This window comes from Rhododendron vialii, chromosome 2a, assembly GCF_030253575.1.
Source record: "Rhododendron vialii isolate Sample 1 chromosome 2a, ASM3025357v1".
NCBI lineage: Eukaryota > Viridiplantae > Streptophyta > Magnoliopsida > Ericales > Ericaceae > Rhododendron > Rhododendron vialii.
In genome coordinates this window covers 369,717-385,115 of record NC_080558.1, presented here as the reverse complement: position 1 = coordinate 385,115, position 15,399 = coordinate 369,717, and the positions used below count along the sequence as shown (strand labels likewise).

Sequence of the window (15,399 nt, the reverse complement as noted above, 5' to 3'; positions counted from 1 at the left end):
TTGATTGGCATCATATCAATATTATCTTTTGCATGGCAGAATTCTCAATAAAATAAACATTTTGATAATTATTAGAGCATCCGCACCAGGCTAGCCTCCTCCCTCTTTAAACTAAACTAACGAATGAAAATCTCCAAAAACACTCAAAAAGCCCCAACATCAGACTCAACAAATCCATCACCAAATTACAGATTTTATAAATTGCTACAGTTACTCGGCTGAAGAAACGAGTAACTATTCACTCATTTTCTAATAAACCCCAATATTTTATTGGGGAGATGGTGGAGCTCTTTTTGTGAATATTTTATTGAAAAGAGAGTGAAAATAAAGAGTCTGATTTCTGTATAATTATGTGACAATCACTAGCTAAAGTAAAAAAGTGAGTTTTGAGGATTAATTTGGTCCAAAATTTGCTGAGCCTGGTGTGTTGATGCTCTTATGGGCCTATTTTGCTTAGAATAGGCCCCCAAAATGAAAAGCTGGACACAACCGAACGAAACTGAACTGGACCTTGACACCCTCTTGTCCTAAACGGGGTTGCCCCCTCTTACTAGGCCAATGTGGGCCAGCTCTAAGTTATTGATGGTCCCCACCCCAAATAGTGTAAAATTGATATAGCAGCAGAGAATTGATGACAGCAATGCGATGATAGCTACTGATCCTATGCCATGCAAGAGAAGATATTAAGAGAGTTTCATTAAAGAGAGATACTTATTCACGGAGCAGCCATGAATAAGTCATTTGCGGGGGCGCCATATGATAGCCATTCTTTTCGACAATTAACGGTTCGGATTTTAATGAAACTTTTTTGAAGAAGAGTTTTAACTCAACTCTTTCCCGAAAAAGTTTGTTTAAAATCTAAACTGTCCAAAACACACGTGGGATTTACCTCCGCAAACACTTTTTACGGCACACTCCATAAAAAAGTTTTTATCTTCATTGAAAATGAACATCTATCACAGTTATTGCTAGTCATTGTCACATTGATGAGTTATTGGTTTTCAATTAGTTTATGGAAACAGAAAGCAAAAACAAAACCAAAGGAAAAAAGAAAAGAAGAAGAAAGAAGAGTGTGATGTTTCAAAAGAAATGGAAATCCACAATTGTCTTCCAATGTTGTTGTCTGGCTACAGCCTTTGATTTCTGCACAAATTCTGCTGGTAAGGAAGACTACAATCTAAAACTAATGCGAGAAATTGATCAGTTTAATGAGGTGGGGTTGGAATTCAGAAGCAATCATAGGGAGATTTTAATGTTGAAGTTTAACAACTTACATGTCTAAGGAAAGTTGGGAGTATTGCAGTTGGCATCCAGTGATAAGACATTGATATTCAAAAGAAGAAAAGTAGGAAGAGATAGATGTAGGATTGATAAATGAACCAAACTATTCAATTATGAGCTCGTTTTGGCTCGATAAAAGTTCTTTCAAGATTGGGTTGTCATGTAAATAAAGCCAAGCTTAATCATGTTTTTTTCAAACTCTTTCATTTCTCAAACTAAACTGGAACAATCCACCGCATCAGCTCATTTGACATCACTAGGTAGATGCTACATGATGGTGTGTTTTCCGCATAGGTTTGCAACACGCAGCTTAATTTTACACCGATGATACTGTTAATAAAGAAGATTGTGGCTGGATCTTCAATCTACATAATACAATAAATTAGAGGAGTAGTTGTTTCTCGTACTCTGTTGCTTCTGGTCTTGGAAGCCAAGACATACATTGAGGGGGCCAGTTGCACCTACACTGTTGAGAGCTTAACTGAACCTCTGGCTTACATCTTGATTGGGTCCATGGCAGCATTGATTTCACTGGACGTTGTACTTTGACAAATCGTACATAAAACCATGTGCTGAAGTCCCAGTTGTGCAGCCCAGATTTCAGACACAAATGCCTCGATCTCCTCTGCAGTCATTTGACAAGACATTGGGACAGTGCTTCTGTAATAATGTGTCTATATTTTGGGAAAATACAATTCTTCCCGTAAATTAATACACGACCTACTTTCCAATCATAAAAATGAGGTAATGGCTTTAGCATGGTTAAAACACCTTCGGAACGATTCTTTCTTGATAAGTAACCAACTTTCAAATCAATCAAACGATATTGATATTAATGTTTTTCGCATGATTTAAAAGCAGTTTAGCATATAACCCAACTGTGACATTGATGAAAAGGCACAAGTAGCATTAGGGACCTAGAAGGGTAGGATAGTTTTTGGGTCCAAACTACAGTACCATAGAGTTTCTCAGAGGAAAGGCATACAAATACTATAACTAAAAAAAATTAATGATTCCTAAACGTATTGTGAAGATAGACTTTAGTGTAAGCGGGATCATCATATATATGCATATATCTTTTTCCTCAAATTTTCTTTCTCCTCAGCTTGTTATGGGACCTTTGCAGTGGTAACACTTCACGTAATATCTAAAACATGGTCACCATATTTTTAGTCTCTTAATTGCGCTTCTCCTATCATGAGAAAACTAGTCTTGGTAGTTTTTGCTTGTAAAGCTGTACTGAGGTGCACTACTAAGCCCCCAACAAAATCTCACATGCTTACATAGATTAGCTTCACATGATTCCAAACAACACATTAAGGAAGAGAATCCTAATTTTAGAAAGCCATATTCCAGCTTTCTCTGCCTATGCCTATCCTTATCCTTATCCTTCACGAAATGTCATGTCAACAATCTTTAACATACTGTAACATTATGAACTAGTAAGCTCACATAGTATAACAGGACAATAGTATCTTCTAGTCTTTAATGAAAATCGGACCTCCAAACAGCCCTAAGTTTGTTCTTGTCTATATTTAAACGCTCCATGTTGTGAAGTTACAAACTTGCAAAAAGTTTACTCATGAGAAATATGGGCTTGAGAAATACAATATGTGGAGTGATATTTGTGGTTTCATTTTGGGTCGAGGTTGAAGGAGGGAAACTTAGTTATGGTTTCTATGAGAGAACATGCCCTCAAGTTGAGGACATCGTTAGCGATGGAGTTCAGTCCATGACTCTCTCTGATCCAACTTCCCCTGCTGGTCTGTTAAGGCTGATGTTCCATGACTGCCAAGTTCAGGTCTCTCTCTCTCTCTGTGTCAAACCAAGTCATCCTCAGCTAGCCTCAGGTTATCATGTAAAAATGAAAACCTATGTACGGATGTCCCATTTGCATATATGTCAAAAGTAACTAAGTAGTGTTCGGTTTGGAATGATTTTGGGAAAAATGGAATGGCCATTTCATCAGCATAGAATGGTCATTTTTCTTAAATTGATGAATGATGATTCCATTTACAATGTACGTCAACTTCTTCTTTTTTCCTCGGCTACAATACATCAACTTTTACCAAACCAAACGTCTAAACTGAAGATTAATCTTTTCATGCTAATCTTCATTTTAGTGAAGTGAACCACATAGCTGCATTATGGCCTTAAGCTTCACCTTGGGAGCCAAACTTTCTCTGTCTTCTGCTTTTCAAAACACCTGTTTGTCATGGTTTTCAAAAAAAATTCTGTTTCATTTTCCAAAATGCATGAAAAACAGTGAAGGGCAAAAATGAAAACGTGCATGTTTTTCAAACTTCTATTGTTTACATTTTGCTATAATCAAAATAAATAAATAAAACAAAGCCAAACAGGGCTAGCGCCCAAATTGCCAATGATACAAACATAAGTTTGAAATATCTTTTTTTGACCGCAGGGCTGTGATTCATCTATCCTACTTGACCCAAATGACCAAGCCACGCAATCCGAGATGGCTTCATCCAAGAATTTTGGAGTCCGAGAGAGGGAGTCAATTGGCATAATAAAATCAATGGTGGAGGAGGCGTGTCCCCAGCAAGTTTCCTGTGCTGACATTATCATTTTGGCTGCTCGGGAGGCGATAGTGATTTCCGGAGGACCCCTGGTAATTGTTCCATTGGGAAGAAGGGATTCCATTTCCCCTCCAAGCTATAAACTTGCTGATGCCTTGCTTCCTCCTGGAAATATCGGAGTTGATGGAATGCTTCAGGTTTTTGCCAAGCATGGGATGACCATTGAAGAATCTGTGGCCATTTTGGGTATATATGTGGCATGAAATCCTCTTGCATACATTTTTTTCACAAGCAATATCATAAAAACTTTCTTTTGCACATTAGTGCCATGTCTTGTCCAACCTAAAACTATTTAATTGAGTCGGACACAACTCACTTTTGTTGATTTTCGATTCATTAAAGTGAAATCTGGAGATACTACCTTTTTCTCATGTGACCAACATCAGTGTTTAGGTCGAAATTTGCGTAGTTGTGTTTTGTGGTCTCGGACCATTGAATGACAAGTCATTGACAAACAGGTGATTTGTGACCTTGATACGTTACCCTTTTGCCTTTTGCATGCAGGTAGCCACACACTAGGAATCAGTCACTGTGAAAGTATCCTAAGCCGTCTCCAGAGCCCAGAAACAGGAAAGCCCAAATCTGCTGCGGAACCTGGTCTGGACCTGATAATAAGATCGGGCTGCCCACTGGGCTCATTGACACCAAACACTAGCTTTGTATTCAACGACCCAACTACACTCATTTTTGACAACCAATACTATGACAATGCCATGAGAGGCCGTGGAGTGCTGAGGGTCGATGCAGAGATGCCGCTGGATCCGCGAACGGCTCCGTTTGTCCAATGGTTCGCGTCCGATCGGGATGGGTTCTTTCAGGCTTTCTCTTCTGCATTTGTTAAGCTGTCTTCTTCTGGTGTTCTTACTGGGAATCAAGGTGTTATTAGAGAAGTTTGTAATGAGATAAGCTGAGTAGTGGTGTTTTCTCGTTGTTTATGTGTTGACGTGGTGTGTACAAACGGAATTTTGGTGTGGAGTGAAATAAAAATAATACAAACTGTTACATCATTCCATTTCCAAACTCTGATTCTGCCCTTTCTCAATGAATCATAATCAATAAGAGAGAACTATGATATCAGTTTTTAACAAGCGAACACTAGCTCGAACTTGAGTAGTTTCTAGTTTGGTTTGTTTATCAGCTATATTTTCATCTCTTGTAGATCTTGTTACATGAAAAAATGGTTTACAAACAGTATATTTGGGGTGGAATTAAAACAGTACTACAAAGTACAAACAGTAACATTGATTCGTTTTCAAATTCCAATTCTTCGATTCTTCAATGAGTCGTAATCAACAAGAGATGGCTATAATAAATGGGGTGTGGATTGCTTTCAAAGTTTCAGCTTCTTTCTACTTATTGAAGACAAGATACCCTCACATCACAGGTGAGTAAACTCCAGTACTAAAACCAAAACACAAACTCCTAGGAGTCACACGGCCAACTGGGTTTCAATTTATCCCAGGAATGTAATTCCTATTCTCATCTCAATTAATCCTGAAGGAAATACTGGCCTTACTTTCTTAGATAGTGTTTTGATATAGGACTGTGACTTTGTTTGAATCATTGTTAGAGAAAAAGAACTAAGCGCGAGATGGTTATCAAACTTACATACCTTTCCCTTCTAACTTACCTGTACGAGTTCCTCCTTGAATTCATAATTCAAACAAAACCCGTCAATTTAGTCATGCAGTATATAAGATTGTGCGCTACTTCAAAAATCTGGACTCTAAGATTGGTGGAAAATTTTCAAATGATATCTATAACATTAGACATTCACTTAAAATCGCTACACATTTATAGATTTTTATACACTTTTTCACATATATAAATGCACTTTCTAGATATTATCCGCGGCTCTAAGGGCAGTCATTACCATACTTTTTCGTTTTTTTTTGAGTGGTAAGAATCTTCTGTTATGCCTTTAGTACTATTTTCTTCCAAAAAAAAAAAAAAAAGAGAGGAGATTTATCATAAGTCACCATTGATTTAGAGGGAAAACCAAAAACAGATTTGGAAAGCAGAAACATACCTCTCATGGACCACCATACAATTGTGTCTGGGATCTATTTCAGCCCATAAATCCCACTATATAGGACGTGCTCTTTTAGTAGAGTACGTGGTAATTAAGAGACCAGCACGATCAAAAAACCCAACTAAAAACCAAATCTTGAGCATGGGACTACCCTTATAATTTGAAGGACTTAATAGTAATACTCTTTGCCCATACCACCCTTTACTTTGCCCATACCTATGATTTTGGTTGTTCTTGGCCCAGTTGGCGAGTTCTACTGACTGCATTGAATTTGCACAGGTTGTCAAGTCCCATTGGATCTTCAGCCCAAAAAAATGGAAAACACAAAGGCCTATTGATTGGATTGAAAATTTGATGGGTAGTTAGGTTCGTTGGCAGGTGAAACATTTACTTCTTCCTACAAAAATATACTACAATGTTTTCAGCAAATTCACAAACTCCAGAGTCAGCTGCAAAGTTTTCCGTAAATTTCTGATATGGGTCTGGTTTTCTCCCCTCTTCCGGGCCTAGTCACAATTATTAATTACCATCCCAAATGGATTTTCTTCTCACGGATTTGTTGCTGATTTTGCAGGGCATTTAATGTGAGTCTTTCATCACCCATGCTGTATTTTTACAGAAGCTGCTCTATAAAAGAGTAAGTTTTTATCACATTTTATACAAACTGTGTCTTCCATTGGTTTCTTTTTCGTTTTTGTATCCGTACTCCATGTTTTTTGCATTACCCATAACAAGATAGTGCTCATAATGCTTTTGGTGTGTGTTGTTTTTGCCTAGTTTCCTCACCTGCAGTCCATATGTTTGATATGTGGTTCGAGTGATTCACACCGGTGGTGAAAGTATATTAAGGCATAAGTATCGAGGAAAGCAAGTTTTCTAATATTTGTTTCGGTTGGGTTCATTGTTCTCCTCTTGATTTTATATTTTCATTTGCGAGTACAATTTAGGACACAGAACAATGTAAAATACAGCCTGCTCCCTTTCTTACAATCACTTTTCCTGGAGTGTGTTTGCACATATTGTTGCTCTCTTTTGTTTTCACTGAAATGGGTATTCTATTGGGTATGCCAACTGTTGGGATTGCATTTCAACTTTTGACAGTCTTGGCCTTGCCTGGGCTATGCTTGGCGGATAATGTTCCAGCTAATTTTGTTTTTGGAGATTCTTTGGTTGAGGTGGGAAACAACAACTACATTGTTTCTCTCTCAAAAGCTAACTTCATTCCTAATGGAATTGATTTTGGAAAGCCAACAGGGCGATACACGAATGGAAGAACTATAGTCGACATTGTAGGCAAGTTTTTGCTTTGTGTTACTCCTATTTTGTTAAACTGTTGTGCTACTCCTATTTGCTTTGGCATTTTGAAAGTAGAAGCTGATTCAGAAATTTTGATTCTGATAACAATACTAATAATCTTTTATTTGTTCTTTGTTCTTTTTTTCCTATTGCCAGGTCAAGAAATTGGATTAAAAGATTTTACTCCTCCATACTTAGATCCAACTACCACTGGACCTGTGGTTCTGCAAGGTGTCAGTTATGCTTCCGGTGGAGGTGGAATTCTAAATCATACTGGAAAGATCTTTGTGAGTTTCCTTGATCTCTATTTAATATAAGTTTTGTTTTTAAAATATATTTGTGCATCTCCAAAAACAAATGTTGGATCTGATTGCTTTTTGGATATATAATAAACTTGGTCTCAATTTTGAAAAAAGAATTTGAAGATCACAAGCATATCTATGTCATTGAAGTCATGTGAAATCAAGTGCATATTCTTGCAAGCTACTACATGTTAAGTACATATACACAAATAGATTTGACAGGCACTAACGTGCATATCGACTCCACAGGGTGGTAGGATCAACTTGGACGCACAGATGGATAACTTTGCAAACACCAGACAAGACATTATCTCAAGCATAGGTTCTCCAGCAGCGATGAAGCTGTTCAATAGGGCTCTCTACTCGATAACAATGGGCTCAAATGATTTCATCAACAACTACCTAGTACCCGTTCTCTCAACGGTTGAGCAAAAGTTGATTTCTCCACAGACGTTTGTGGATGCCTTGATCTCAAGATTTAGATTACAACTAACGGTATTCCACGCTTGCCACTACATAAGTGTTTGTTTCGCAGATAAAATAGCAGGATTGGACAAACAATCTGTCATAATAATTCTACGTTTGATAGTGCAAGTGGTCCAGGATACGAGGATAAGCAATCTCAAGTGATCATTTTATCTTGCATGTGTAGTAATTAGGATTATTTTGTCCCGGTGGAGGCAACATACACCGGATGCTAGTTTTCAAAAGACAAAAATTATCCTCTTTGGGATATGTTTACCAGGGTAGCTTATCCCATGTAATCTTATCCGTGAATCAAACAGGGGTGAGACCGTGAGGCTGTATTAGGTCTTGGATTTGTGCAGGCGAGCGGAAAAAGAATAAGAGATTTTATTTCATTGTATGATCCCATCTAAAGAACAAGAATCATTTACGTATTCTTTTCCCTCAGTTCCAAAAACAACCTAAAAGAAGATTGTCAGAGAAAATCTAGTTTGTTAATAAACACTCCATAACGATTTCGTAACATTCCTCAGAGACTCTACAATATGGGAGCTAGAAAGATCATTGTGGTAAATGTTGGGCCGATCGGGTGCATTCCATACCAAAGAGAGATAAATCCATCCGCAGGAGAGAATTGTGTTGCTTTCCCAAATGAACTAGCTCAGATGTTCAACGCCCCATTGAAAGACCTCGTGGCAGAACTCAGTGCAAATCTCAAGGGTGCAACGTTTATTTACGCAGATGTTTACCGCATTGTAGATGATATTGTGCAAAATTACAAATCCTATGGTACGTTTAATGCAGATATCAGATGTTTATATCTTAGTTGCTTAAATTTTCTTGATCAATTACTGCTCATTTTGTGTCACAGGTTTTGAGATTGAGAATTCAGCATGTTGTGCCGTTGCTGGTAAATTTGGGGGTCTGATACCGTGTGGTCCAAAGTCTAAAGTTTGTCCTGACAGATCGAAGTACGTTTTTTGGGACCCTTACCATCCAACGGATGCCACTAATGTGATTATAGCAAAGCGATTGATGGATGGTGATTCTGATGATATTTCACCGGTGAATATCCGCCACCTTATGAAATCTTGAACTGTGAAACATAATGAGATTGGTTCAGGAGATGGTGAAGTTAAACTTCAAATGGAAACGGTCACGTCGTGCTCCTTTCATTTATTATGTTGTTACAGAGGATGATTTATTTGAATTAGGCTTCACAAATTGCAAAACCTTATTATGGGTCACAGTTTTTTTTCTGAAAATTGCGGGGGGACTCCTGCTGTCATTCTTTAACTCTCTCTCTCTCTCTCTCTCTCTCTCTCTCTCTCTTGCTTGTTGAATAACAGGTAGTTGCATTTGCATCGTAGTAAAAGTAGATCAAACTATCTCCATCTCCTAAATCTTTGTCAGAAGTACAAAAATGTGCAACATCAGCCAAGGAATTGTAACTGAATTCCTTCAACAGAAGGGGAATAGGTTATGGATTCAATGTAATGATCAGGAGTCATCACTTCCTGTCTTTATCTTTTGAGCCTCTTCAATCCTTCAACTGAATTTCTTTCTTCATTTTGTTCTTCTACGGCTTCTCCACTCTTAGCAAAGGCCTCCACGAATCTTGGATAGAGCTCATCAAAGTAAATCTCGAAGTTCTTAAATACTTCAATTACATCTGAAGACCATAAATCCTTCTCTCCATATCAATCAATACAGAGAAGACCATCTCTGTATGCCATCCACGCCATCTAATATGGTTTTGGCACGTTCACAAAAATAGGCTTCAATAAAACCCTCCATTTTTTTTGGCCGTTGAGAAACCACCAGTAGCAGTGTCGAAAGTGATGCCAAGAATGCTCTCTTGTTGTATTCTTTCGAATACTTTGTTCTTCGGGTGTTGGAGCGGGGCTCTCGATATCCTTTCAGCTGATTATATATATATATATACTTTGTTCCTCCCGTGTTGTATTCCCTTGAATACTCTGTTTCTCCATTTTAATTTCCATTGGAGCAAGTTCTCGATATCTCTAAGTGAAATAGGGTTCACTGGTTAGTAACAGCGATTGGAGCGATACGAAAACTTGACCAATACGGTGGATTCCTAAGGGTTCCAAACCGTCACAAGCATGGTCACTCAAATCAGCATCAATTGGAATCAAACAAATATCGCCGCCATTGAGTTCAAATTGTGTATTCAAATCTTATGGCCCAAAGCGTGTATGAAAAAGTACTTTGAGGTATTGGGCAATGCAATTGGAAGCATCACGCTTGCTGCCAACCCCGCTTTCTATCCCCCGAGCACTCAGCGGAAGAAGAGGAATATGCAGCATTCCGAAGTATGAATTCAGGCCAAAATTTGGGCAATATAATTGAAACCAAAGTACGGATTCAAGCCAAAATTCTGCAGCTGTAATACAAAGTAAGTCAGTCAATTGGGAAGGAACTATATATAGTTTCTTTTAGCTGACTATTCTTTTCTCCGTTTATATTTGTCACATATTCCACCGAAACCACAACAACGCTTGTATGAATTATTGTCACATGAGCTAACTAGAATCAAGTTGACATATCTCAAACCTAGCACTGGGGTTCGACAAGGTCTTTGAATTTCATCTGCGAGTTTTGTTCTTATGTTATACGAAAGCATGCAATCATGTTTGGTATATAGGACTAGCGTCCCAAACATTGGATCTGGAATTGATTGCTCTCGAGTTGATTTCGCTAGAGTAGCAAAAGCTAGTTGTGAGATTTCTTGTCAAGATTTAACTATTACATGATCCAACATAAAACCATCTCAATTCGTTCAATTTCATGTCTTCATCATATCGTGAAACATATATAGCTCCCCCTAAAAAAGGTATCATCGTTCATCTCAATTAGGGTGCATATGCTTTGAATCTAACACATTTCCAGCATGAAATTTCTAAAGAAATTCTTGGCAAACGAACATATCATTGCATCCATCAATTCCTGATTCCAGCCGAAAATCAGAGAGAAAGGGAGATCAGAAATAGCTTTCTAGGCAGCGGAGTTATCCATCAAAAAGTAGTTGGAGTACAACTACTCAGAGCCCAGTGCACATTTCATCATTTCAATTCTTTCTGGATTCCACATCAAATCTTGCTCAACATATTCAGCGGAGATTAACAAAGAACTGAATCACTACCTAAACAAGAAAAGGGGGAAATAATACGCAAATGTTAACGGAGTCCTCAGTAGAAAATTGCTTGATTTGTCATCAAGGTTAGACAATCAGGTCTCAAAGATATCATGCCATCATAGGAACCCCCCTATTCTCAAACTCAGTAAAGAAGATAATTTGCGACGACATAAATGAATTTGCTCAACAGTCTATTCATGAAACACAAAATAGTTACAATTTTCGAAATTGGCGTGCGACCAGAAAGAAAAAAAAATTGTGGAAAAAAAAAGATTTGGCCGGAGATTATTCACTGCGCCTGGAAAGATTTAAGACGAAGTGACTCAACTCCCCTGCACTAAATCTGTGCCTATCTATATGCATATGCAAACAGATGACAGAAAACCTTCCCACTAAATCCAACGAAAGGTTTCCATCAATAGGCAATTTATCAATCGGAAAATAAATTTGTACATAGATACATATGAGAGAGAGAGAGAGAGAGAGAGAGAGAGAGAGAGAGAGAGGTACATATGAGAGAGAGAGCGAGCGAGCGAGCGCTCATGTGAAGGGCATGAAGAAAGGCGAGGTAGCAGCTTGGGTTAAGTACTGTGAAATTGGGAATTAGGGTTCGATCTAATGTACCAGAATTACCGAAGGCAGCTTCATCATCTCATTGTAATTACGAAATGACCAGTGGGCTATCGAACTTTGAACAACCAGGCTTGAATGAGGCCTTAATGGCCCAATATCGGTATTCCTCGGTGTCCAAGACAATTACATATGGGCCTGAGCCTGAAACCCTATGGGCCATGGTGATAATTCGACGTGGATGGGGGAATATACTTTTTTTTTGGGGGGGATTTTTAGGCCAGCCCAAAAAATTAGGCTCGGACCTAATTCAGTCCAGCACAAAATATTCTATACCCCCCTTAGTCCCGGCGCTACATTGTGGACAAAAATACCCCTCGCGGGTCAAAACAAGCATTTCGGATCCTCTCGCGGGTCAAAAATACACCTCGCGAGTCACGTTCCTGAATCCTCTCCATACGGCTCAACAAAACCTTCTCTCTCCCCAACCACTACAGAACCACCCTAACTCTACCGCTACAGAACCCTAACTCTTCTGCTCAACAGCTCTCTCTCTCTCTCTCTCTCTCTCTCTCTCTCTCTCTCGTGCAATCGATCAGGCAACAACATTTCAATATGGCAAAGAAAGGTATGTACATTAAAGAATATCGAAAGTTTATGCGAACTGTAAAATATGTATATGAGAACCCTAACTCTCAAAAACGTGTTGCGTCTATGTGAAGTATGTGTTTTCGAGTTATGTGAATTGTGTGTAGGGTTCTATGTGAACTGTTCTCGATCAGCTCCTTCAAGGAGGAGACTAGCCACTTATCCGGCGGCGAAGAGGTCAGGATAATGAGCACTTTCGATGGTTTCGCTTTAGGTTTTTCATTTTTGAGTTTTTTCTATGAGAATTGTGTATTATACATGACATCTGTCTATGAGAACTGTTTATTTTTCTATGAGAACTGTGTACTATACCTATGATGAGACAACGTAAACACTCTATCTAACTTTTGTTCATATATTTAACGGGACACAAGAAGACTTACAAGATTTGAACTGTGTATTCTGTTCCGAAAGAATACATTTTTAAAAAGTTACACGTCATCATACTTATCCATGAGAACTGTGTATTTTCTGCGAGAACTGTTTATCAGAACAATGTATTTTTCTATGAGAATTGTGTATTATACATGAGATTTGTCTATAAGAATTGTGTATTTTCTACTGGAACATTGTATTTTTCTATGAGAACTGTGTATTTTTCTATGAGAATTGTGTATTATACATGACATCTGTCTATGAGAACTGTGTATTTTTCTACTGAAACATTGTTCAGAAAACAGTTCTCATAGTTCGAAAACTAGTTCTCATAGTTCAAAAAATAGTTCTCATAGTTTAGACACTAGCTCTCGTAATTCAGAAACCAGTTCTCATAGATCTAAAAACAGTTCTCATATATCAAAACAATCACATAAACACTGAAATAAACAAATTTACCAACAAAAACGATATTAAATACCTCATCTGCTCGACTCCATCAACCTGTATCTCCTCACGCACCACAAAGCTACAACGAATCACAAAGCAATATATATCACTGCTAAATGAAAAGTACATCAACTGAATAACTAATCAAATCTAACAACATACTCAAAAATACCTCAACAGATCGATTGAATCTCAATCCAACGCAATTCCTCCTCTCAATCGAACATCAATCGCTCAAGCTAGACATCAATCGCTCTCTCTATCGCGATCTCTCTCTCTCTCTCTCTCTCTCTCGAGATCGCTCTCACGATCGCGATCGCGATCGCGCACTCTCTCTCTCTCTCTATCTGTCTTCTCTCTCCGTCAATATTCTTTTGAAAACAAGCCTATATATAGTAAACCCGAAAAAGGGCAAAAACGTCCATCACCCAACATACCCGAGCCCTCCAGCTTCAGAAAAATATTTCAAGGTTGGGATCATACCGAGGCTAGAAAGGAGGACCGGCCTCTAATTATCTTCTTCTTTTTTTATCAAATGGGGAATATATACTTTGGTGCTCAAATAGTTTTGCTCCTTCAATATATTATGGTGGTTGCAAGTCCCTCTCGTTCTAGAGGAGAGTTGTAACTGTGGCCTTCTTCTCTCAACCTTTTTACTTAGCAAATAAAATAAAATAAAGTGTTTTGCTCCTTCAACAAAATGCTAATTTCTATGTGTACACATTTTTTAGCCTCCAACATATATTGTACAAAACAAAGGATTAACTACAGTAAAGAAAATAATTTCCCTTGTTTTATTAGAGAGGAAATAGGAAAGAAAATTTATAAAAAAAAAAAACAAAGAATTCAGAACTGTAAAATTTTTCTCCACACTTTCTTCAAAATTTTCTTTTCCTTTTTTTCTTTCTTTTCTCTAAGTTCCAAACAAGTAGTTAAATTGCAAATGTACTTTTTTTTTTTGATCCACAATTGCAAATGTACTTGATTAGGACACAATTGTGATATCAAGATCTGTTTATCTCCAATGCGTCATGGTAGAATTCTCCAACGTCATGGCAAGCGTAAATCAATTTGTTTATTCAAAATTAGTGGCCATCAAGTCCATACCTGTACCACCACTTTTAAGCTATAATTGAAAGTCTTCTGCATTGAGATGACCTTTATAATGTTAATTACGACGGAATTACATAACGGAATTTCATAACGGTTTGGTATGAGTTTCACAAAACTTAGGCATGCAATGAATTACAGTAGGGCATCTTTTAATTAACGAACTAATAGCTAACTAGCCATTATCGCAATAATATCAAATTTTGTAAGGAAATGATTTTGCCACTCTCTTTTTTTGTTAACGTTACTCCCCTGCAAATTTATTTTTGCACCAAAAACACACTTACATGAGAGTGACGTTAGCAAAAAAAGAAGTGACAAAATCAACAACCATTTTGTATTCTATTGAGTATTGGTAAACAATGCCAATTAAGGACCTTTGTCTCCTACGTAATGATTCCCTTCGGATGCTTGGAACCAAAAAATGATGCTCTTTGGACACTAGCTAGCAAGCTAGTATCTGAACCCATTGTGGCCGGGCACATGCAAGTTAATGGAGGAGAATCACAAGAAATAAATATGTGTGTTTGGTAGCTGGTCTGTACTGTACAGTCGAATAATAGGTGATCGATCATGCATGTACTTCACATACAAAAGTACACCAATAAGCGTGTGGGATTTATTAATTTGCATCCAATATTGTGTTGAATGCTATATTGAGCATGCGGAATGAGGTACCAATATGGCTTTTTTCGATGAAAGGCAGCATTATTAGTTGTATTTATTTAATGAGGTTCGAACCCAATCAAATACATAGATGCATATGATGCCTACCAGGCGGATTTTCTTTTTTGTTTCATTTTGTTTGTATCGTTGTTTTCTGTTTTTTTTAACCGGTAGTATTTGCAAAAATATTTTTTTTTTCCGTTGCTAAAAATGATTATTTCTTCAAAATATTTAGGTAAAAGTAAAAAAAAAAATTATTTTTTCAATTCCTCCCATCGAAACGAATCAATAACCTAAAAAAATTTGGCACAAATCTAACAAATGCAAAAAAAAATTTAAATAAAAATAAAAATCTTAAATTTAAGTTAAATCGAAGAGAACGGGCCGAAGTATATGTATCAAAAAATTGCAGGATAAAATATGGCATGAGCAACATGAATAAACTTCATT

General features: G+C 37.5%; 2 protein-coding genes and 2 non-coding genes across 9 annotated transcripts; 2 read left to right on the top strand and 2 right to left on the bottom strand.

Moving 5' to 3' along the window:
• Positions 1-2,671: 2,671 nt before the first annotated feature.
• LOC131315917 (peroxidase 29) lies at positions 2,672-4,885 on the top strand. The gene is made up of 3 exons (XM_058345156.1): positions 2,672-3,082; positions 3,704-4,064; positions 4,383-4,885. Exons 1-3 carry the CDS (start codon positions 2,864-2,866, stop codon positions 4,787-4,789), a joined length of 987 nt encoding a protein of 328 aa, XP_058201139.1. The 5' UTR covers positions 2,672-2,863; the 3' UTR covers positions 4,790-4,885.
• A 1,013-nt stretch (positions 4,886-5,898) lies between these two features.
• On the top strand, positions 5,899-9,269 carry LOC131315916 (GDSL esterase/lipase At4g16230-like). 6 transcript variants are annotated; one of them, XM_058345154.1, is made up of 6 exons: positions 5,899-6,288; positions 6,485-6,547; positions 7,363-7,493; positions 7,758-8,003; positions 8,507-8,762; positions 8,845-9,269. In XM_058345154.1, exons 4-6 carry the CDS (start codon positions 7,785-7,787, stop codon positions 9,066-9,068), a joined length of 699 nt encoding a protein of 232 aa, XP_058201137.1. In that variant the 5' UTR covers positions 5,899-6,288; positions 6,485-6,547; positions 7,363-7,493; positions 7,758-7,784; the 3' UTR covers positions 9,069-9,269. The 6 variants fall into 6 exon arrangements, with proteins under 6 accessions (XP_058201137.1, XP_058201136.1, XP_058201138.1 ...); XM_058345153.1 differs by having other exon boundaries at positions 5,899-6,390; XM_058345155.1 differs by having other exon boundaries at positions 5,899-6,494.
• A 1,702-nt stretch (positions 9,270-10,971) lies between these two features.
• On the bottom strand, positions 10,972-11,064 carry LOC131318297 (small nucleolar RNA snoR118). The gene has a single exon (XR_009197621.1). It is a non-coding gene; the product is annotated as a small nucleolar RNA snoR118 (small nucleolar RNA).
• A 114-nt stretch (positions 11,065-11,178) lies between these two features.
• LOC131318325 (small nucleolar RNA R66) lies at positions 11,179-11,254 on the bottom strand. Its single transcript, XR_009197648.1, has one exon. It is a non-coding gene; the product is annotated as a small nucleolar RNA R66 (small nucleolar RNA).
• Positions 11,255-15,399: the final 4,145 nt, after the last annotated feature.